At 51.0% G+C, this 23,217-nt stretch overlaps 1 protein-coding gene across 4 annotated transcripts in view; it reads left to right on the top strand.

Moving 5' to 3' along the window:
• The window catches only part of greb1 (growth regulating estrogen receptor binding 1), a 65,875-nt gene that overhangs the window by 31,514 nt on the left and 11,144 nt on the right, over positions 1-23,217 (top strand). For all 4 annotated transcript variants that reach the window (XM_036962794.1, XM_036962796.1, XM_036962795.1 and 1 more), the window contains 9 exons: positions 556-753; positions 1,568-1,765; positions 2,206-2,386; positions 2,498-2,687; positions 2,798-2,934; positions 3,060-3,414; positions 6,309-6,424; positions 6,504-6,712; positions 6,901-7,303. In XM_036962794.1, coding sequence (XP_036818689.1) covers positions 556-753; positions 1,568-1,765; positions 2,206-2,386; positions 2,498-2,687; positions 2,798-2,934; positions 3,060-3,414; positions 6,309-6,424; positions 6,504-6,712; positions 6,901-7,303 — 1,987 coding nt within the window. The remainder of the gene's footprint in view (positions 1-555; positions 754-1,567; positions 1,766-2,205; positions 2,387-2,497; positions 2,688-2,797; positions 2,935-3,059; positions 3,415-6,308; positions 6,425-6,503; positions 6,713-6,900; positions 7,304-23,217) is intronic.

Raw genomic sequence — 23,217 nt, 5'->3', positions numbered from 1 at the left:
CATACTTCCAAAGTTGTGGCAAAATGGCTTAAGGACAACAGAGTCAAGGTATTGGAGTGGCCATCACAAAGCTCTGACCTCAATCCTATCAAAATTTGTGGGCAGAACTGAAAAAGTGTGTGCGAGCAAGGAGGCCTACAAACCTGACTCAGTTACACCAGCTCTGTCAGGAGGAATGGGCCAAAATTCACCGAACTTATTGTGGGAAGCTTGTGGAAGGCTACCCAAAATGTTTGACCCAAGTTAAACTATTTAAAGGCAATGCTACCAAATACTAATTGAGTGTATTTAAACTTCTGACCCACTGGGAATGTGATAAACCCACTGACCCAATGGAATGAAATAAAAACTGAAATAAATCATTCTCTCTACGATTATTCTGACATTTCATATTCTTAAAATAAAGTGGTGATCCTAACTGACCTAAGTCAGTGACTTTTTGCTAGGATTAAATGTCAGGAATTGTGAAACTGAGTTTAAATGTATTTGGCTAAGGTGTATGCAAACTTCCCACTTCAACTGTATTTATCTCACCATATTGTATGTGTGTGTCAGATGGGGATGTAGATGTGTTGCTGGGAGGTGCTGCTAGGGAGAGCAGGAGCCATCCGCCCCCCCTGTCCAGCAGTCAGGAGTCCACAGGAGACAGCAGCCCTAGAGACAGACAGACGGACAGAGCTACATGCAGCCCCAAAGAGCCAGCCACAGACAGCCCCAAAGACAGAGATGAGAGCCACAAGGACTCCTGCTCAGGTGAGATATATGCAATCTGTGTGGAGAGAACATCATGAAATGTGTGTAGTTTGACGAGCTACATGCTGTAGAATTTCAGGTGAAGTGGCGAGATGTGTTTGTAATACGTGTTGTGCGTACGTGTGTTGAGTTAATGACTTTGTACATATGTGTAGTCTGTCCAAAATCTGTGTGTGTGTGTGTGTGTGTGCATTGTGTTTATACATTTGTGTGGTGTCTAAAATGTGTTTCCATGTGTGTGTATGTACATTTGCGTCTCACGTGTATGTGTTTCCGTGTGTGTGTATGTACATTTGCGTCTCACGTGTATGTGTTTCCGTGTGTGTGTGTGTAGAGTACCGCGTGGAGTGGCGGGAGGTGCGGCCCATCCAGTTGGCGTTAGCCAGGAAGCTGCTGTCCCATGTGTGTGTATACATTGTGTCTAATAAGTGTGTTTCCGTATGTGTGTGTGTGTAGAGTACCGCGTGGAGTGGCGGGAGGTGCGGCCCATCCAGTTGGAGTTAGCCAGGAAGCTGCTGTCCCATGTGTGTGTATACATTGTGTCTAATAAGTGTGTTTCCGTGTGTGTGTGAAGAGTACCGCGTGGATTGGCGGGAGGTGCGGCCCATCCAGTTGGCGGTAGCCAGGAAGCTGCTGTCCCATGTGTGTGTATACATTGTGTCTAATAAGTGTGTTTCCGTGTGTGTGTGTGTAGAGTACCGCGTGGAGTGGCGGGAGGTGCGGCCCATCCAGTTGGCGGTAGCCAGGAAGCTGCTGTCCCATGTGTGTGTATACATTGTGTCTAATAAGTGTGTTTCCGTGTGTGTGTGTGTAGAGTACCGCGTGGAGTGGCGGGAGGTGCGGCCCATCCAGTTGGCGGTAGCCAGGAAGCTGCTGTCCCATGTGTGCGCCATCGCCGACTCCAGCACTCAGAACCTGGACCTGGGCTCCTTCGACAGGGTCCACTTCCTCATCTGTGTCCCTCCATCTGAGGTCACCTTCCAACAGACCGTACTGCATCTCTGGAACTCGGGTAAGATCCCTCCTCTCTTCCTCCTATTCCTCCTTCTCTTTTCTTTCACTTCTGTTCCAGATATCAACACATTCCTCTTCTACCTCTCTTCCTCGTTCTCCTCCACTTTCATCTCACAGTTCAACAGACTCCTCGTTCTCCTCCACTTTCATCTCACAGTTCAACAGACTCTCCTCTTCCTCCTCTGCCCCTCCCCTTTCTCCTCCTTCGCCTCAATCCCTCTGAGGTGTCTTCCAGGAAGCTGTCTACAGGTCTCGTCCTCCTCCTAGCCGATGTCGGTGTTGTATAGAGCCCCTTGCTGGTGTATTGTAGAATCGTTGAGAAATGTGTTCACTCGCGTTACTCAAACCTTCAACTGGAACAAACTGGTGTCATGTGTGTGTATGTGCACGTGTGCGTCCGAGCTTTTGTGTGTGCTTAATCCCTGTCTGTGCGTGTAGGTGTTCTCCAGCAGCTGGGGTTGGAGCAGGAGTGTCTGTCTCAGAGAGAAGCTGAGCACTACGTGGTCAAGATGGACCAGGAGGCGAGGGCTCGCATTGATGACCTCATACAGGAAGCACACAGGAACTCTAACACACTCTACATCGTGGTCCACGACCACGCACACTGGGACATCAGCAGGTGTGTGTGCGCTTTGTGTGCTTTTTTTTTGCTTGCGTGTGTCTGCGTGAGTGTGTCTGCGTGTTTGTAACGTGACCATAACGTACAGTATAAATACTCCCTGTCTCCCAGTGGGCCGTATGGTGCCAGTGGTGGTGACTCCGGCGGTGGGTTGGTGGACAGCCTGCTCAACTCCCTTCAGATCAGAGATGCCACCAACATCCTGACTCTCCACGTCACCTCGTTCCCCTTTGCCCTGCAGACACAACACACACGTATCAGCCCTTACAACGAGATACACTGGCCCTCTGCTTTCAATAACGTAAGATATTCACACACACACACACACAGACCCACACTGACACAAACACACACATAGTCACAAACAGACACACACTGTTGTCTCAAGCTGTGTGTGTGTGTATGTGTCAGGACATGGATCTGTACCATGAGAAGACGCGATACTTTGGTGTGTCGGAGCTGCTGGACTCGACTCGTTCAGGCAGCGGTCTGCCTCTCCTCCGCTACGACAGCTCCTTCGAAAGCATGGCCTCTGTCCTGGAGGAGAGGTAACACACACACTCATCATGCATACTGTGCATACTGTACACACACACTCATCATGCATACTGTACACTTATCGAAATACACAAGAATGTAGCAAATAACAAAATGTATCAATCCCCTGTCCCAGGTTCCCCAAGCTACACAGTGCAGTGATCCGGACCCAGGTTCTGGTCCAGCACTACTGTGTGGCTCTGATGGCCGTGTCAGGTCGGCCTGGCTCAGGGGGGCGGAGCATACATAAACACACCTCCGTCGAGACGCTGGAGATAGTCCAGAGTCTGCTCAGCTCTGCCCAGCGATGCCCCACCCACCATGGTCACATGGTGCTGCTACGGATCCCCTCATTGGCTCTGGCAGGGTGGGCTCACCAGCGGCTGGCGTGGGTCAGACAGAGACTGGGGCTGGGGGAGCGCTTTGAGATCATCCTGGGAAACCCCAGCCAAGCCCTCAGCGTAGGACAGAGCTTCACTGAGCGCATCAAGGTAGGGGATAAACCACTGGACAACTGGATGAAGAGTTCTGATTTAAGATCAGTTTTGCCGTTGGCTTTTAGATCACAGTGAATAAGATTACATGGACAGGGACCTGATCCCTGATTAGGTTTCTAATCTGAGACACTTGATACATACAGATCCTGGTTAGCAACATGACAGATATCTACCCATATGACAGTTAGTTGACAGGATTGTAAAACAATCTCAATATGGGGAAGGTTACAAATATTATAACATTATTTGTAAAAACTGGTAGGATGAAAATGATGTTGGATTGCTGGTGTTGGTATGGGCTACCATGATGGTGTGCTGTTCAGAACACAGGGGGAGTAGTATAGATTAAAAGGGCTAACCCGGTCAAATGGTTAAGGGAATATACAGTACCAGTCCAAAGTTTGGACACACCTACTCATTCCAGGTTTTTCATTTATTTCTACTTGAGAGAATGCCAAGAGTGGGCAAAGCTGTCATCAAGGCAACGGGTGGCTACTTTGAAGAATCTCAAATATAACAGATATTTAACACTTTTTTTTTGGTTACTACATGATCCCACATGTGTTATTTCATAGTTTTGATATCTTCACTATTATTCTAAAAAGTAGAAACATGTAAAAATAAAGAAAAACCCTTGAATGAACGTTTGACTGGTACTGTAGGTGGGATGGCAAGATGTTTTTTCTGTTCAATAAAACATCCAGGTAAACACACCAAGGTATACATTACATATCAAACATTTAATACACATTTCCCTAGTCATTCTTCTGGTCCATTAGGTAGCCACTGATTGCCTTCAGGTGAGTCCGTTTTAAAGGGATCGTCACTAGGTACCACTGCCACAAAGTCCTAATTATGTCTAAACCCCACCTATTTCTAATATTTGATCTTCTTGAAATCTGATTTGAACCCTAATCTTAAAGGGAAACTTGGCAATTGTTCAACTTCATATTCATCATCTCCAGCACCACCCCAACATCAACATATGTGATAATGGCATGTTTCTATGTTTTGTGGTAAAAAAAATATAGGAAAATAAATGGAAAATAAGTGTTTCCAATGACATCATCGGTGTGCATCGTGTGATTTCGACCAATTGTGAGTTGGCATGGCCTACTAATTGGTTGATGATGTCGTTGGAAACACTACACTGTCTTTTTTTTCTACATAACAGAAATGTGCCATTTTCGCATACAGTGCCTTCCAGGAAGTATTCAGACCACATGACTTTTTCCACATTTTGTTACGTTACAGCCTTATTCTAAATTGGATTAAATAGTTGTTTTTTTCCCCTCATCAATCTACACACAATACCCCAAAATGCCAAAGCAAAAACAGTTTTAAAAAAAATAATTGCAAATGTATACAAAATAAATACATTTAATATCAAATTTACATAAATATTAAGACCCTTTACTAAGGACTTTGTTGAAGCACCTTTGGCACGATTACAGTATCGAGTCTTCTTGTGTATGACACTACAAGCTTGGCACACCTGTATTTGAGGAGTTTCTCCCATTCTTCTCTGCAGAACCTCTTAAGCTCTGTCAGGTTGAATAGGAAGCAATGCTACACAGCTATGATGTTGGGTTGGTGCTTGAGATGATGAATATGAAGTTGATTTTTTTTTTTATTTCCATCTGACCACACTGCTAACCATATGCCTAACCATAACCTGAAATTAAAACCAAAAATCAAACATTTGTTTTCATGGATCTTTACAGTATATAGCCAATCCTAACTTTGTGGCTGTGATAACTAGTGACAACCATTTAAAGGTTAAGTGGGTGTGGCAGAAGATCTGCCTCTGGAACAGGAAGTGGATGGGATTGGTTGGTGGGAAAGTAAGTCAATATGAGTGGGCAGAATTTTCTACTGCCACCTTAAATATGCTGCATATTTTAATTACAGGAACTGATGTCCATTAAGTGTGCCACTGTAAGTGGTTGGGGGGCTGGGCTGTAGGGGAAAGAAGATGGTCCCGGAGCCACCCATCAGCAGGTGGTGGAATAGCTTGGATTACTGGTCGCCCATGGAATACCACAGGAAGTTGCTCTGGTGGGGGGCGGAGCAGAACACTGATGCGGTTTAATGGAAACTGGAATGGCCTCGTGGGCACAATGAAAGCTAGGGTGTTCTTGGGGGCCAGGCTAGTCGCTTGGACTCGGACTGGTGCAGACCTGACAAAATGGGAATGATTTAGGATCTGGGATTGCAGAAGGTACAATACCGGATCCTGGGAATAAGTGAGGTAGAATTTGGGACGGGGAACTTTTTGATAAGGGACTTGGAGAGGGACTGACATAAGTGGGGACTGGGTAGATGCAGGTTATATGGTTGTTAGTAGGCTAGAGATCTCTTGTTGTCCATACACTCGATTTTCCGCTTTATTGCCCTAATTTTCTCCCGGATGCGGAACGCTCAGTCGGCTGGTGAGCTGTTCTCCATTTCCACCACGATAGCCTGATCGGGCTTGAAGGACCATGTAAAAACTGGTAGGCTGAAAAGACTATATTCGGGTGGATTGCTGGTGTTGGTATGGGCTACCCTGAATAATATAATATAATAAAGTATAAGTATATAATAAAGTGGGATGGTAACACCAAGGTTGAAGAACTATACATTACAATACATTACATATCAAACATTCTAACACTACACATTTCCCTAGTCATGCTTCCAGTCCATTAGGTAGCCACTGATTGCCTTCAGGTGAGTCCATATAAAGAGTGAGTGGGTGTGACAGAAGTCCTGCCTCTGCAACAGGAAGCGGATGGGACTGGTTGGTGGGAATGTCAGTCAATGTGAATGGGCAGAATTTCCTATATTATTAGATCTGTATTGTTCTAGCACTTGGTTAAATTGTGTGTGTGTGTGTGTGTGTCCAGGCATGGCTGAAGATCCAGGAGACAGACTGGGTTCCCCGTACCTACCTGGAGCTAGAGGCCCTCCCCTGTATCCTCATCCTCTCTGGGGCAGACCCCCTGGGAGAATCACTACCCAGGTACACCCACATAGTACCTGTATATTTATCCTGATTGGTTGGTTGATTGGTTGATTGATTTTCTCTCTCCTCCAACCAGATCACTGAAGTACTGTGACCTGCGTGTGATAAGCTCCTCCTACCTGCAGCGCACGTCATTGGAGGAGGAGCTGGGATTGGCTGCCTACCTGATGAGGGTGGAGTCCCAGGGGTCACAGCCCCTCAGCCACGTCCCTGGTAGCGACCTATCAGAGAGCGACCGGGACAAACTCCGCAGTACCGACAACGAGGAGGAGGAGAGAGAGAACGGTGAGCGATGGAGCGCCATCCACTGGCCAAATTCAATGAAATACAACACAATTCTAGCTATTCAATAAGACACTATACTTTCAATATGGGTATTTGTAACCTTAAAAACACATTTGACGGTTTATAACAGTAAACTCATCTCTGCATACATCCCTTACTCTCTTCTTCCTCTCCTGTCTTCCCTCTAGCTCTGAAGTCGGAGCTCCCTGGTTTGGGTCATTTCCCTCCCCCCCACCCTCACTCAGCCCCCCAGCCCCTCCGACCCTTCTCCGACAGCAGTGCTGCGGCCACTCTCCATCTCCACACCACACCCCCTGACCCTCATCACTCCTCCACTTGTCCAAACCCAAACCCACCTAACCCCTCCGACACCCAGCGTTGGCCCTCCAAGTCAACCTCCTCTGACTCCTCCTCCACCCTTCCCCCCTCCCCCCTTCAGAGCTGCTCCTGGGCGCAGGGGGTGAGTCGCCCCCCCTCCGTGCTGCTGCCCCGGGCGCTCTATGACATCATCACAGCGTGCGACGAGGGCGGACTGCCTCGATGCACCTCCTTCCTGCCGCACCTGTCTGTAGACTGGGTCAGCTCCTTCAGGTAGGGACAAACATATACACACCTCACCTGTCTGTAGACTGGGCCAGCTCCTTCAGGTAGGGACAAACACACACACATCTCACCTGTCTGTAGACTGGGCCAGCTCCTTCAGGTAGGGACAAACACACACACATCTCACCTGTCTGTAGACTGGGCCAGCTCCTTCAGGTAGGGACAGACATACACACATCTCACCTGCCTGTAGACTGTGCCAGCTCCTTCAGGTAGGGACAAACACACACACATCTCACCTGTCTGTAGACTGGGCCAGCTCCTTCAGGTAGGGACAAACACACATACATCTCACCTGTCTGTAGACTGGGCCAGCTCCTTCAGGTAGGGACAAACACACACATCTCACCTGTCTGTAGTCTGGGCCAGCTCCTTCAGGTAGGGACAAACACACACACACACACACACACACATCTCACCTGTCTGTAGACTGGGCCAGCTCCTTCAGGTAGGGACAAACACACACACACCTTACCTTTATGTAGTCTGGACCGGCTCCTTCAGGTAGGGACAAACACACAAACACATCTCACCTGTCTGTAGACTGGGCCAGCTCCTTCAGGTAGGGACAAACACACACACATCTCACCTGTCTGTAGTCTGGGCCAGCTCCTTCAGGTAGGGACAAACACACACACATCTCACCTGTCTGTAGTCTGGGTCAGCTCCTTCAGGTAGGGACAAACATATACACATCTCACCTGTCTGTAGACTGGGCCAGCTCCTTCAGGTAGGGACAAACACACACACATCTCACCTGTCTGTAGACTGGGCCAGCTCCTTCAGGTAGGGACAGACATACACACATCTCACCTGCCTGTAGACTGGGCCAGCTCCTTCAGGTAGGGACAAACACACACACATCTCACCTGTCTGTAGACTGGGCCAGCTCCTTCAGGTAGGGACAAACACACACACATCTCACCTGTCTGTAGACTGGGCAAGCTCCTTCAGGTAGGGACAAACACACACATCTCACCTGTCTGTAGTCTGGGCCAGCTCCTTCAGGTAGGGACAAACACACACACACCTTACCTTTATGTAGTCTGGACCGGCTCCTTCAGGTAGGGACAAACACACAAACACATCTCACCTGTCTGTAGACTGGGCCAGCTCCTTCAGGTAGGGACACACACATCTCACCTGCCTGTAGACTGGGCCAGCTCCTTCAGGTAGGGACAAACCCACACACATCTCACCTGTCTGTAGACTGGGTCAGCTCCTTCAGGTAGGGACAAACATATACACATCTCACCTGTCTGTAGACTGGGCCAGCTCCTTCAGGTAGGGACAAACACACACACACACACACACACCTTACCTTTATGTAGTCTGGGCCAGCTCCTTCAGGTAGGGACAAAACACACACACATCTCACCTGTCTGTAGTCTGGGCCAGCTCCTTCAGGCAGGGACAAACACACACACATCTCACCTGTCTGTAGACTGGGCCAGCTCCTTCAGGTAGGGACAAACACACACACATCTCACCTGTCTGTAGACTGGGCCAGCTCCTTCAGTTAGGGACAAACACACACACATCTCACCTGTCTGTAGACTGGGCCAGCTCCTTCAGTTAGGGACAAACACACACACATCTCACCTGTCTGTGGACTGGGTCAGCTCCTTCAGGTAGGGACAAACACACACACATCTCACCTGTCTGTTGTCTGGGCCAGATCCTTCAGCTAGGGACAAACACACACACACACACACACACACACCTCACCTGTCTGTAGACTGGGCCAGCTCCTTCAGGTAGGGACAAACACACACACACATCTCACCTGTCTGTAGACTGGGCCAGCTCCTTCAGGTAGGGACAAACATACACACACACACACATCTCACCTGTCTGTAGTCTGGGCCAGCTCCTTCAGGTAGGGACAAACACACACACACATACACACACACACACACACATCTCACCTGTCTGTAGTCTGGGCCAGCTCCTTCAGGTAGGGACAAACACACACACACACACACACACCTCACCTGTCTGTAGACTGGGCCAGCTCCTTCAGGTAGGGACAAACATACACACATCTCACCTGCCTGTAGACTGGGCCAGCTCCTTCAGGCAGGGACAAACACACACACCTCACCTGTATGTAGTCTGGGCCGGCTCCTTCAGGTAGGGACAAAAACACACACCTCACCTGTCTGGAGTCTGGCCCGGCTCCTCCAGGTAGGGACAAACACACACACACACACACACACACACACACACACACACACACACCTCACCTGTCTGTAGTCTGGGCCAGCTCCTTCAGGTAGGGACAAACACACACACACACACACCTCACCTGTCTGTAGTCTGGGCCAGCTCCTTCAGGCAGGGACAAACACACACACACACACACACACCTCATCTGTCTGTAGTCTGGGCCGGCTCCTTCAGGTAGGGACAAACACACACACACACACACACACACACCTCACCTGTCTGTAGTCTGGGCCAGCTCCTTCAGGTAGGGACACACACACACACACACACACACACACATCTCACCTGTCTGTTGTCTGGGTCAGCTCCTTCAGGTAGGGACAAACACAAACACACACACACACCCACATCTCACCTGTCTGTAGTCTGGGCCAGCTCCTTCAGGTAGGGACAAACACACACACACACACACACACATCTCACCTGTCTGTAGTCTTAGCCAGCTCCTTCAGGTAGGGACAAACACACACACACACACACACACCTCACCTGTCTGTAGTCTGGGCCAGCTCCTTCAGGCAGGGACAAACACACACACCTCACCTGTATGTAGTCTGGGCCAGCTCCTTCAGGTAGGGACAAACACACACACATCTCGCCTGTCTGTAGACTGGGCCAGCTCCTTCAGGTAGGGACAAACACACACACATCTCACCTGTCTGTAGACTGGGCCAGCTCCTTCAGGTAGGGACAAACACACACATCTCACCTGTCTGTAGACTGGGCCAGCTCCTTCAGGTAGGGACAAACACACACACATCTCACCTGTCTGTGGACTGGGTCAGCTCCTTCAGGTAGGGACAAACACACACACATCTCACCTGTCTGTTGTCTGGGCCAGATCCTTCAGCTAGGGACAAACACACACACACACACACACACACACCTCACCTGTCTGTAGACTGGGCCAGCTCCTTCAGGTAGGGACAAACACACACACACATCTCACCTGTCTGTAGACTGGGCCAGCTCCTTCAGGTAGGGACAAACATACACACACACACACATCTCACCTGTCTGTAGTCTGGGCCAGCTCCTTCAGGTAGGGACAAACACACACACACATACACACACACACACACACACATCTCACCTGTCTGTAGTCTGGGCCAGCTCCTTCAGGTAGGGACAAACACACACACACACACACACACCTCACCTGTCTGTAGACTGGGCCAGCTCCTTCAGGTAGGGACAAACATACACACATCTCACCTGCCTGTAGACTGGGCCAGCTCCTTCAGGCAGGGACAAACACACACACCTCACCTGTATGTAGTCTGGGCCGGCTCCTTCAGGTAGGGACAAAAACACACACCTCACCTGTCTGGAGTCTGGCCCGGCTCCTCCAGGTAGGGACAAACACACACACACACACACACACACACACACACACACACCTCACCTGTCTGTAGTCTGGGCCAGCTCCTTCAGGTAGGGACAAACACACACACACACACACCTCACCTGTCTGTAGTCTGGGCCAGCTCCTTCAGGCAGGGACAAACACACACACACACACACACACCTCATCTGTCTGTAGTCTGGGCCGGCTCCTTCAGGTAGGGACAAACACACACACACACACACACACACACCTCACCTGTCTGTAGTCTGGGCCAGCTCCTTCAGGTAGGGACACACACACACACACACACACACATCTCACCTGTCTGTTGTCTGGGTCAGCTCCTTCAGGTAGGGACAAACACAAACACACACACACACCCACATCTCACCTGTCTGTAGTCTGGGCCAGCTCCTTCAGGTAGGGACAAACACACACACACACACACACACATCTCACCTGTCTGTAGTCTTAGCCAGCTCCTTCAGGTAGGGACAAACACACACACACACACACACACCTCACCTGTCTGTAGTCTGGGCCAGCTCCTTCAGGCAGGGACAAACACACACACCTCACCTGTATGTAGTCTGGGCCAGCTCCTTCAGGTAGGGACAAACACACACACATCTCGCCTGTCTGTAGACTGGGCCAGCTCCTTCAGGTAGGGACAAACACACACACATCTCACCTGTCTGTAGACTGGGCCAGCTCCTTCAGGTAGGGACAAACACACACATCTCACCTGTCTGTAGACTGGGCCAGCTCCTTCAGGTAGGGACAAACACACACACATCTCACCTGTCTGTAGACTGGGCCAGCTCCTTCAGGTAGGGACAAACACACACACATCTCACCTGTCTGTAGACTGGGCCAGCTCCTTCAGGTAGGGACAAACACACACACATCTCACCTGCCTATAGACTGGGCCAGCTCCTTCAGGTAGGGACAAACACACACACATCTCACCTGTCTGTAGACTGGGCCAGCTCCTTCAGGTAGGGACAAACACACACACATCTCACCTGTCTGTAGACTGGGCCAGCTCCTTCAGGTAGGGACAAACACACACACATCTCACCTGTCCGTAGTCTGGGCCAGCTCCTTCAGGTAGGGACAAACACACACACATCTCACCTGTCTGTAGACTGGGCCAGCTCCTTCAGGTAGGGACAAACACACACACATCTCACCTGTCTGTAGACTGGGCCAGCTCCTTCAGGTAGGGACAAACACACACACACACACACATCTCACCTGTCTGTAGACTGGGCCAGCTCCTTCAGGTAGGGACAAACACATACATCTCACCTGTCTGTAGACTGGGCCAGCTCCTTCAGGTAGGGACAAACACACACACACATCTCACCTGTCTGTAGACTGGGCCAGCTCCTTCAGGTAGGGACAAACATACACACACACACACATCTCACCTGTCTGTAGTCTGGGCCAGCTCCTTCAGGTAGGGACAAACACACACACACATACACACACACACACACACATCTCACCTGTCTGTAGTCTGGGCCAGCTCCTTCAGGTAGGGACAAACACACACACACACACACCTCACCTGTCTGTAGACTGGGCCAGCTCCTTCAGGTAGGGACAAACATACACACATCTCACCTGCCTGTAGACTGGGCCAGCTCCTTCAGGCAGGGACAAACACACACACCTCACCTGTATGTAGTCTGGGCCGGCTCCTTCAGGTAGGGACAAAAACACACACCTCACCTGTCTGTAGTCTGGGCCAGCTCCTTCAGGTAGGGACAAACACACACACACACACACCTCACCTGTCTGTAGTCTGGGCCAGCTCCTTCAGGCAGGGACAAACACACACACACACACACACACCTCATCTGTCTGTAGTCTGGGCCGGCTCCTTCAGGTAGGGACAAACACACACACACACACACACACACACACACACCTCACCTGTCTGTAGTCTGGGCCAGCTCCTTCAGGTAGGGACACACACACACACACACACACACACATCTCACCTGTCTGTTGTCTGGGTCAGCTCCTTCAGGTAGGGACAAACACAAACACACACACACACCCACATCTCACCTGTCTGTGGTCTGGGCCAGCTCCTTCAGGTAGGGACAAACACACACACACACACACACACACATCTCACCTGTCTGTAGTCTTAGCCAGCTCCTTCAGGTAGGGACAAACACACACACACACACACACACCTCACCTGTCTGTAGTCTGGGCCAGCTCCTTCAGGCAGGGACAAACACACACACCTCACCTGTATGTAGTCTGGGCCAGCTCCTTCAGGTAGGGACAAACACACACACATCTCGCCTGTCTGTAGACTGGGCCAGCTCCTTCAGGTAGGGACAAACACACACACATCTCACCTGTCTGTAGACTGGGCCAGCTCCTTCAGGTAGGGACAAACACACACATCTCACCTGTCTGTAGACTGGGCCAGCTCCTTCAGGTAGGGACAAACACACACACATCTCACCTGTCTGTAGACTGGGCCAGCTCCTTCAGGTAGGGACAAACACACACACATCTCACCTGTCTGTAGACTGGGCCAGCTCCTTCAGGTAGGGACAAACACACACACATCTCACCTGCCTATAGACTGGGCCAGCTCCTTCAGGTAGGGACAAACACACACACATCTCACCTGTCTGTAGACTGGGCCAGCTCCTTCAGGTAGGGACAAACACACACACATCTCACCTGTCTGTAGACTGGGCCAGCTCCTTCAGGTAGGGACAAACACACACACATCTCACCTGTCCGTAGTCTGGGCCAGCTCCTTCAGGTAGGGACAAACACACACACATCTCACCTGTCTGTAGACTGGGCCAGCTCCTTCATGTAGGGACAAACACACACACATCTCACCTGTCTGTAGACTGGGCCAGCTCCTTCAGGTAGGGACAAACACACACACATCTCACCTGTCTGTAGACTGGGCCAGGTCCTTCAGGTAGGGACAAACACACACACATCTCACCTGTCTGTAGACTGGGCCAGCTCCTTCAGGTAGGGACAAACACACACACACATCTCACCTGTCTGTAGACTGGGCCAGCTCCTTCAGGTAGGGACAAACACATACATCTCACCTGTCTGTAGTCTGGGCCAGCTCTTTCAGGTAGGGACAAACACACACACACACACACACACACACACACACACATCTCACCTGTCTGTAGACTGGGCCAGCTCCTTCAGGTAGGGACAAACACACACACACCTTACCTTTATGTAGTCTGGACCGGCTCCTTCAGGTAGGGACAAACACACAAACACATCTCACCTGTCTGTAGACTGGGCCAGCTCCTTCAGGTAGGGACACACACATCTCACCTGCCTGTAGACTGGGCCAGCTCCTTCAGGTAGGGACAAACACACACACATCTCACCTGTCTGTAGACTGGGCCAGCTCCTTCAGGTAGGGACAAACACACACACACACACACCTTACCTTTATGTAGTCTGGGCCAGCTCCTTCAGGTAGGGACAAACACACACACATCTCACCTGTCTGTAGTCTGGGCCAGCTCCTTCAGGTAGGGACAAACACACACACATCTCACCTGTCTGTAGACTGGGCCAGCTCCTTCAGTTAGGGACAAACACACACACATCTCACCTGTCTGTTGTCTGGGCCAGATCCTTCAGCTAGGGACAAACACACACACACACACACACACACACACACACACACCTCACCTGTCTGTAGACTGGGCCAGCTCCTTCAGGTAGGGACAAACACACACACACATCTCACCTGTCTGTAGACTGGGCCAGCTCCTTCAGGTAGGGACAAACATACACACACACACACACACACACATCTCACCTGTCTGTATTCTGGGCCAGCTCCTTCAGGTAGGGACAAACACACACACACATACACACACACACACATCTCACCTGTCTGTAGTCTGGGCCAGCTCCTTCAGGTAGGGACAAACACACACACACACACACACCTCACCTGTCTGTAGACTGGGCCAGCTCCTTCAGGTAGGGACAAACATACACACATCTCACCTGCCTGTAGACTGGGCCAGCTCCTTCAGGCAGGGACAAACACACACACCTCACCTGTATGTAGTCTGGGCCGGTTCCTTCAGGTAGGGACAAAAACACACACCTCACCTGTCTGGAGTCTGGCCCGGCTCCTTCAGGTAGGGACAAACACACACACACACACACACACACACACACACACACACACACACACACACACACCTCACCTCTCTGTAGTCTGGGCCAGCTCCTTCAGGCAGGGACAAACACACACACACACCTCACCTCTCTGTTGTCTGGGCCAGCTCCTTCAGGCAGGGACAAACACACACACCTCACCTGTCTTGAGTCTGGGCCGGCTCCTTCAGGTAGGGACAAACACACACACACACACACACACCTCATCTGTCTGTAGTCTGGGCCCGCTCCTTCAGGTAGGGACACACACACACACACACACACACACACCTCACCTGTCTGTAGTCTGGGCCAGCTCCTTCAGGTAGGGACACACACACACACACACACATCTCACCTGTCTGTAGACTGGGCCAGCTCCTTCAGGTAGGGATAAACACACACACATCTCACCTGTCTGTAGACTGGGCCAGCTCCTTCAGGTAGGGACAAACACAAACACATCTCACCTGTCTGTAGACTAGGCCAGCTCCTTCAGGTAGGGACAAACACACACACATCTCACCTGTCTGTAGACTGGGCCAGCTCCTTCAGGTAGGGACAAACACACACACATCTCACCTGTCTGTAGACTGGGCCAGCTCCTTCAGGTAGGGACAAACACACACACATCTCACCTGTCTGTAGACTGGGCCAGGTCCTTCAGGTAGGGACAAACACACACACACACATCTCACCTGTCTGTTGTCTGGGCCAGCTGCTTCAGTTAGGAACAGACACACACAGACACACCTCACCTGTCTGTAGACTGGGCCGGCTCCTTCAGTTAGGGACAGACACACACAGACACACCTCACCTGTCTGTAGTCTGGGCCGGCTCCTTCAGGTAGGTACAAACACACACACACCTCACCTGTCTGTAGTCTGGGCCAGCTCCTTCAGGTAGGGACAAACACAAACACATCTCACCTGTCTGTAGACTAGGCCAGCTCCTTCAGGTAGGGACAAACACACACACATCTCACCTGTCTGTAGACTGGGCCAGCTCCTTCAGCTAGGGACAAACACACACACACACACACACACACACCTCACCTGTCTGTAGACTGGGCCAGCTCCTCCAGGTAGGGACAAACACACACACATCTCACCTGTCTGTAGTCTGGGCCAGCTTCTTCAGGTAGGGACAAACACACACATCTCACCTGTCTGTAGTCTGGGCCAGCTCCTTCAGGTAGGGACAAACACACACACATCTCACCTGTCTGTAATCTGGGCCAGCTCAATTCAGGTAGGGATAAACACACACACATCTCACCTGTCTGTTGTCTGGGTCAGCTCCTTCAGGTAGGGACAAACACACACACACACACACACACATCTCACCTGTCTGTAGTCTGGACCAGCTCCTTCAGGTAGGGACAAACACACACACACACACACACCTCACCTGTATGTAGTCTGGGCCGGCTCCTTCAGGTAGGGACAAACACACACACCTCACCTGTCTGTAGTTTGGGCCGGCTCCTTCAGGTAGGGACAAACACACACACACCTCACCTGTCTGTAGTCTGGGCCAGCTCCTTCAGTTAGGGACGAACACACACACACACACACACACACCTCACCTGTCTGTAGTCTGGGCCGGCTCCTTCAGGTAGGGACAAACACACACACATCTCACCTGTCTGTAGACTGGGCCAGCTCCTTCAGGTAGGTATAAACACACACACATCTCACCTGTCTGTAGACTGGGCCAGCTCCTTCAGGTAGGGACAAACACACACACACACACACCCACATCTCACCTGTCTGTAGTCTGGGCCAGCTCCTTCAGGTAGGGACAAACACACACACACATCTCACCTGTCTGTAGTCTGGGCCAGCTCCTTCAGGTAGGGATAAACACACACACATCTCACCTGTCTGTTGTCTGGGTCAGCTCCTTCAGGTAGGGACAAACACACACACACACACACACCCACATCTCACCTGTCTGTAGTCTGGGCCAGCTCCTTCAGGTAGGGACAAACACACACACACACACACACACACATCTCACCTGTCTGTAGTCTTAGCCAGCTCCTTCAGGTAGGGACAAACACACACACACACACACACATCTCACCTGTCTGTAGTCTGGGCCAGCTCCTTCAGGTAGGGACAAACATACACACACACACATCTCACCTGTCTGTAGTCTGGGCCAGCTCCTTCAGGTAGGGACAAACACACACACACATACACACACACACACACACATCTCACCTGTCTGTAGTCTGGGCCAGCTCCTTCAGGTAGGGACAAACACACACACACACACACCTCACCTGTCTGTAGACTGGGCCAGCTCCTTCAGGTAGGGACAAACATACACACATCTCACCTGCCTGTAGACTGGGCCAGCTCCTTCAGGCAGGGACAAACACACACACCTCACCTGTATGTAGTCTGGGCCGGCTCCTTCAGGTAGGGACAAAAACACACACCTCACCTGTCTGTAGTCTGGGCCAGCTCCTTCAGGTAGGGACAAACACACACACACACACACCTCACCTGTCTGTAGTCTGGGCCAGCTCCTTCAGGCAGGGACAAACACACACACACACACACACACCTCATCTGTCTGTAGTCTGGGCCGGCTCCTTCAGGTAGGGACAAACACACACACACACACACACACACACACACACACACACCTCACCTGTCTGTAGTCTGGGCCAGCTCCTTCAGGTAGGGACACACACACACACACACACACACACATCTCACCTGTCTGTTGTCTGGGTCAGCTCCTTCAGGTAGGGACAAACACAAACACACACACACACCCACATCTCACCTGTCTGTGGTCTGGGCCAGCTCCTTCAGGTAGGGACAAACACACACACACACACACACACATCTCACCTGTCTGTAGTCTTAGCCAGCTCCTTCAGGTAGGGACAAACACACACACACACACACACACCTCACCTGTCTGTAGTCTGGGCCAGCTCCTTCAGGCAGGGACAAACACACACACCTCACCTGTATGTAGTCTGGGCCAGCTCCTTCAGGTAGGGACAAACACACACACATCTCGCCTGTCTGTAGACTGGGCCAGCTCCTTCAGGTAGGGACAAACACACACACATCTCACCTGTCTGTAGACTGGGCCAGCTCCTTCAGGTAGGGACAAACACACACATCTCACCTGTCTGTAGACTGGGCCAGCTCCTTCAGGTAGGGACAAACACACACACATCTCACCTGTCTGTAGACTGGGCCAGCTCCTTCAGGTAGGGACAAACACACACACATCTCACCTGTCTGTAGACTGGGCCAGCTCCTTCAGGTAGGGACAAACACACACACATCTCACCTGCCTATAGACTGGGCCAGCTCCTTCAGGTAGGGACAAACACACACACATCTCACCTGTCTGTAGACTGGGCCAGCTCCTTCAGGTAGGGACAAACACACACACATCTCACCTGTCTGTAGACTGGGCCAGCTCCTTCAGGTAGGGACAAACACACACACATCTCACCTGTCCGTAGTCTGGGCCAGCTCCTTCAGGTAGGGACAAACACACACACATCTCACCTGTCTGTAGACTGGGCCAGCTCCTTCATGTAGGGACAAACACACACACATCTCACCTGTCTGTAGACTGGGCCAGCTCCTTCAGGTAGGGACAAACACACACACATCTCACCTGTCTGTAGACTGGGCCAGGTCCTTCAGGTAGGGACAAACACACACACATCTCACCTGTCTGTAGACTGGGCCAGCTCCTTCAGGTAGGGACAAACACACACACACATCTCACCTGTCTGTAGACTGGGCCAGCTCCTTCAGGTAGGGACAAACACATACATCTCACCTGTCTGTAGTCTGGGCCAGCTCTTTCAGGTAGGGACAAACACACACACACACACACACACACACACACACACATCTCACCTGTCTGTAGACTGGGCCAGCTCCTTCAGGTAGGGACAAACACACACACACCTTACCTTTATGTAGTCTGGACCGGCTCCTTCAGGTAGGGACAAACACACAAACACATCTCACCTGTCTGTAGACTGGGCCAGCTCCTTCAGGTAGGGACACACACATCTCACCTGCCTGTAGACTGGGCCAGCTCCTTCAGGTAGGGACAAACACACACACATCTCACCTGTCTGTAGACTGGGCCAGCTCCTTCAGGTAGGGACAAACACACACACACACACACCTTACCTTTATGTAGTCTGGGCCAGCTCCTTCAGGTAGGGACAAACACACACACATCTCACCTGTCTGTAGTCTGGGCCAGCTCCTTCAGGTAGGGACAAACACACACACATCTCACCTGTCTGTAGACTGGGCCAGCTCCTTCAGTTAGGGACAAACACACACACATCTCACCTGTCTGTTGTCTGGGCCAGATCCTTCAGCTAGGGACAAACACACACACACACACACACACACACACACACACACACACACACCTCACCTGTCTGTAGACTGGGCCAGCTCCTTCAGGTAGGGACAAACACACACACACATCTCACCTGTCTGTAGACTGGGCCAGCTCCTTCAGGTAGGGACAAACATACACACACACACACACACACATCTCACCTGTCTGTATTCTGGGCCAGCTCCTTCAGGTAGGGACAAACACACACACACATACACACACACACACATCTCACCTGTCTGTAGTCTGGGCCAGCTCCTTCAGGTAGGGACAAACACACACACACACACACACCTCACCTGTCTGTAGACTGGGCCAGCTCCTTCAGGTAGGGACAAACATACACACATCTCACCTGCCTGTAGACTGGGCCAGCTCCTTCAGGCAGGGACAAACACACACACCTCACCTGTATGTAGTCTGGGCCGGTTCCTTCAGGTAGGGACAAAAACACACACCTCACCTGTCTGGAGTCTGGCCCGGCTCCTTCAGGTAGGGACAAACACACACACACACACACACACACACACACACACCTCACCTCTCTGTAGTCTGGGCCAGCTCCTTCAGGCAGGGACAAACACACACACACACCTCACCTCTCTGTTGTCTGGGCCAGCTCCTTCAGGCAGGGACAAACACACACACCTCACCTGTCTTGAGTCTGGGCCGGCTCCTTCAGGTAGGGACAAACACACACACACACACACACACCTCATCTGTCTGTAGTCTGGGCCGGCTCCTTCAGGTAGGGACACACACACACACACACACACACACACACACCTCACCTGTCTGTAGTCTGGGCCAGCTCCTTCAGGTAGGGACACACACACACACACACACATCTCACCTGTCTGTAGACTGGGCCAGCTCCTTCAGGTAGGGATAAACACACACACATCTCACCTGTCTGTAGACTGGGCCAGCTCCTTCAGGTAGGGACAAACACAAACACATCTCACCTGTCTGTAGACTAGGCCAGCTCCTTCAGGTAGGGACAAACACACACACATCTCACCTGTCTGTAGACTGGGCCAGCTCCTTCAGGTAGGGACAAACACACACACATCTCACCTGTCTGTAGACTGGGCCAGCTCCTTCAGGTAGGGACAAACACACACACATCTCACCTGTCTGTAGACTGGGCCAGGTCCTTCAGGTAGGGACAAACACACACACACACATCTCACCTGTCTGTTGTCTGGGCCAGCTGCTTCAGTTAGGAACAGACACACACAGACACACCTCACCTGTCTGTAGACTGGGCCGGCTCCTTCAGTTAGGGACAGACACACACAGACACACCTCACCTGTCTGTAGTCTGGGCCGGCTCCTTCAGGTAGGTACAAACACACACACACCTCACCTGTCTGTAGTCTGGGCCAGCTCCTTCAGGTAGGGACAAACACAAACACATCTCACCTGTCTGTAGACTAGGCCAGCTCCTTCAGGTAGGGACAAACACACACACATCTCACCTGTCTGTAGACTGGGCCAGCTCCTTCAGCTAGGGACAAACACACACACACACACACACACACACACACCTCACCTGTCTGTAGACTGGGCCAGCTCCTCCAGGTAGGGACAAACACACACACATCTCACCTGTCTGTAGTCTGGGCCAGCTTCTTCAGGTAGGGACAAACACACACATCTCACCTGTCTGTAGTCTGGGCCAGCTCCTTCAGGTAGGGACAAACACACACACATCTCACCTGTCTGTAATCTGGGCCAGCTCAATTCAGGTAGGGATAAACACACACACATCTCACCTGTCTGTTGTCTGGGTCAGCTCCTTCAGGTAGGGACAAACACACACACACACACACACACATCTCACCTGTCTGTAGTCTGGACCAGCTCCTTCAGGTAGGGACAAACACACACACACACACACACCTCACCTGTATGTAGTCTGGGCCGGCTCCTTCAGGTAGGGACAAACACACACACCTCACCTGTCTGTAGTTTGGGCCGGCTCCTTCAGGTAGGGACAAACACACACACACCTCACCTGTCTGTAGTCTGGGCCAGCTCCTTCAGTTAGGGACGAACACACACACACACACACACACACCTCACCTGTCTGTAGTCTGGGCCGGCTCCTTCAGGTAGGGACAAACACACACACATCTCACCTGTCTGTAGACTGGGCCAGCTCCTTCAGGTAGGTATAAACACACACACATCTCACCTGTCTGTAGACTGGGCCAGCTCCTTCAGGTAGGGACAAACACACACACACACACACCCACATCTCACCTGTCTGTAGTCTGGGCCAGCTCCTTCAGGTAGGGACAAACACACACACACATCTCACCTGTCTGTAGTCTGGGCCAGCTCCTTCAGGTAGGGATAAACACACACACATCTCACCTGTCTGTTGTCTGGGTCAGCTCCTTCAGGTAGGGACAAACACACACACACACACACACCCACATCTCACCTGTCTGTAGTCTGGGCCAGCTCCTTCAGGTAGGGACAAACACACACACACACACACACACACATCTCACCTGTCTGTAGTCTTAGCCAGCTCCTTCAGGTAGGGACAAACACACACACACACACACACATCTCACCTGTCTGTAGTCTGGGCCAGCTCCTTCAGGTAGGGACAAACACACACACACACACACACACCTCACCTGTCTGTAGACTGGGCCAGCTCCTTCAGGTAGGGACAAACACACACACATCTCACCTGTCCGTAGTCTGGGCCAGCTCCTTCAGGTAGGGACAAACACACACACATCTCACCTGTCTGTAGACTGGGCCAGCTCCTTCAGGTAGGGACAAACACACACACATCTCACCTGTCTGTAGACTGGGCCAGCTCCTTCAGGTAGGGACAAACACACACACATCTCACCTGTCTGTAGACTGGGCCAGCTCCTTCAGGTAGGGACAAACACACACACATCTCACCTGTCTGTAGACTGGGCCAGCTCCTTCAGGCAGGGACAAACACACACATCTCACCTGTCCGTAGTCTGGGCCGGCTCCACACACACTGCTGAGTAAGATGATACTGTATATAAATGTTTCCTTTACGTTCCTCTGTGTCAGACCTCTGCTAATTAAGATGATACTGTATATAAATGTTTCCTTTACGTTCCTCTGTGTCAGACCTCTGCTAATTAAGATGATGCTGTATATGAATGTTTCCTTTACGTTCCTCTGTGTCAGACCTCTGCTAATTAAGATGATGCTGTATATAAATGTTTCCTTTACGTTCCTCTGTTGCAGACCTCTGCTAATTAAGATGATGCTGTATATGAATGTTTCCTTTACGTTCCTCTGTGTCAGACCTCTGCTAATTAAGATGATGCTGTATATGAATGTTTCCTTTACGTTCCTCTGTGTCAGACCTCTGCTAATTAAGATGATGCTGTATATGAATGTTTCCTTTACGTTCCTCTGTGTCAGACCTCTGCTAATTAAGATGATGCTGTATATGAATGTTTCCTTTACGTTCCTCTGTGTCAGACCTCTGCTAATTAAGATGATGCTGTATATGAATGTTTCCTTTACGTTCCTCTGTGTCAGACCTCTGCTGAGTAAGATGATGCTGTATATGAATGTTTCCTTTACGTTCCTCTGTGTCAGACCTCTGCTGAGTAAATTGATGCTGTATATGAATGTTTCCTTTACGTTCCTCTGTGTCAGACCTCTGCTAATTAAGATGATGCTGTATATGAATGTTTC

Source organism: Oncorhynchus mykiss, chromosome 25 (genome assembly GCF_013265735.2).
Source record: "Oncorhynchus mykiss isolate Arlee chromosome 25, USDA_OmykA_1.1, whole genome shotgun sequence".
Taxonomy (NCBI): Eukaryota; Metazoa; Chordata; class Actinopteri; order Salmoniformes; family Salmonidae; genus Oncorhynchus; species Oncorhynchus mykiss.
Note: the sequence above shows the minus strand (reverse complement) of the source record. Positions and strands in the feature narration are given on the sequence as shown.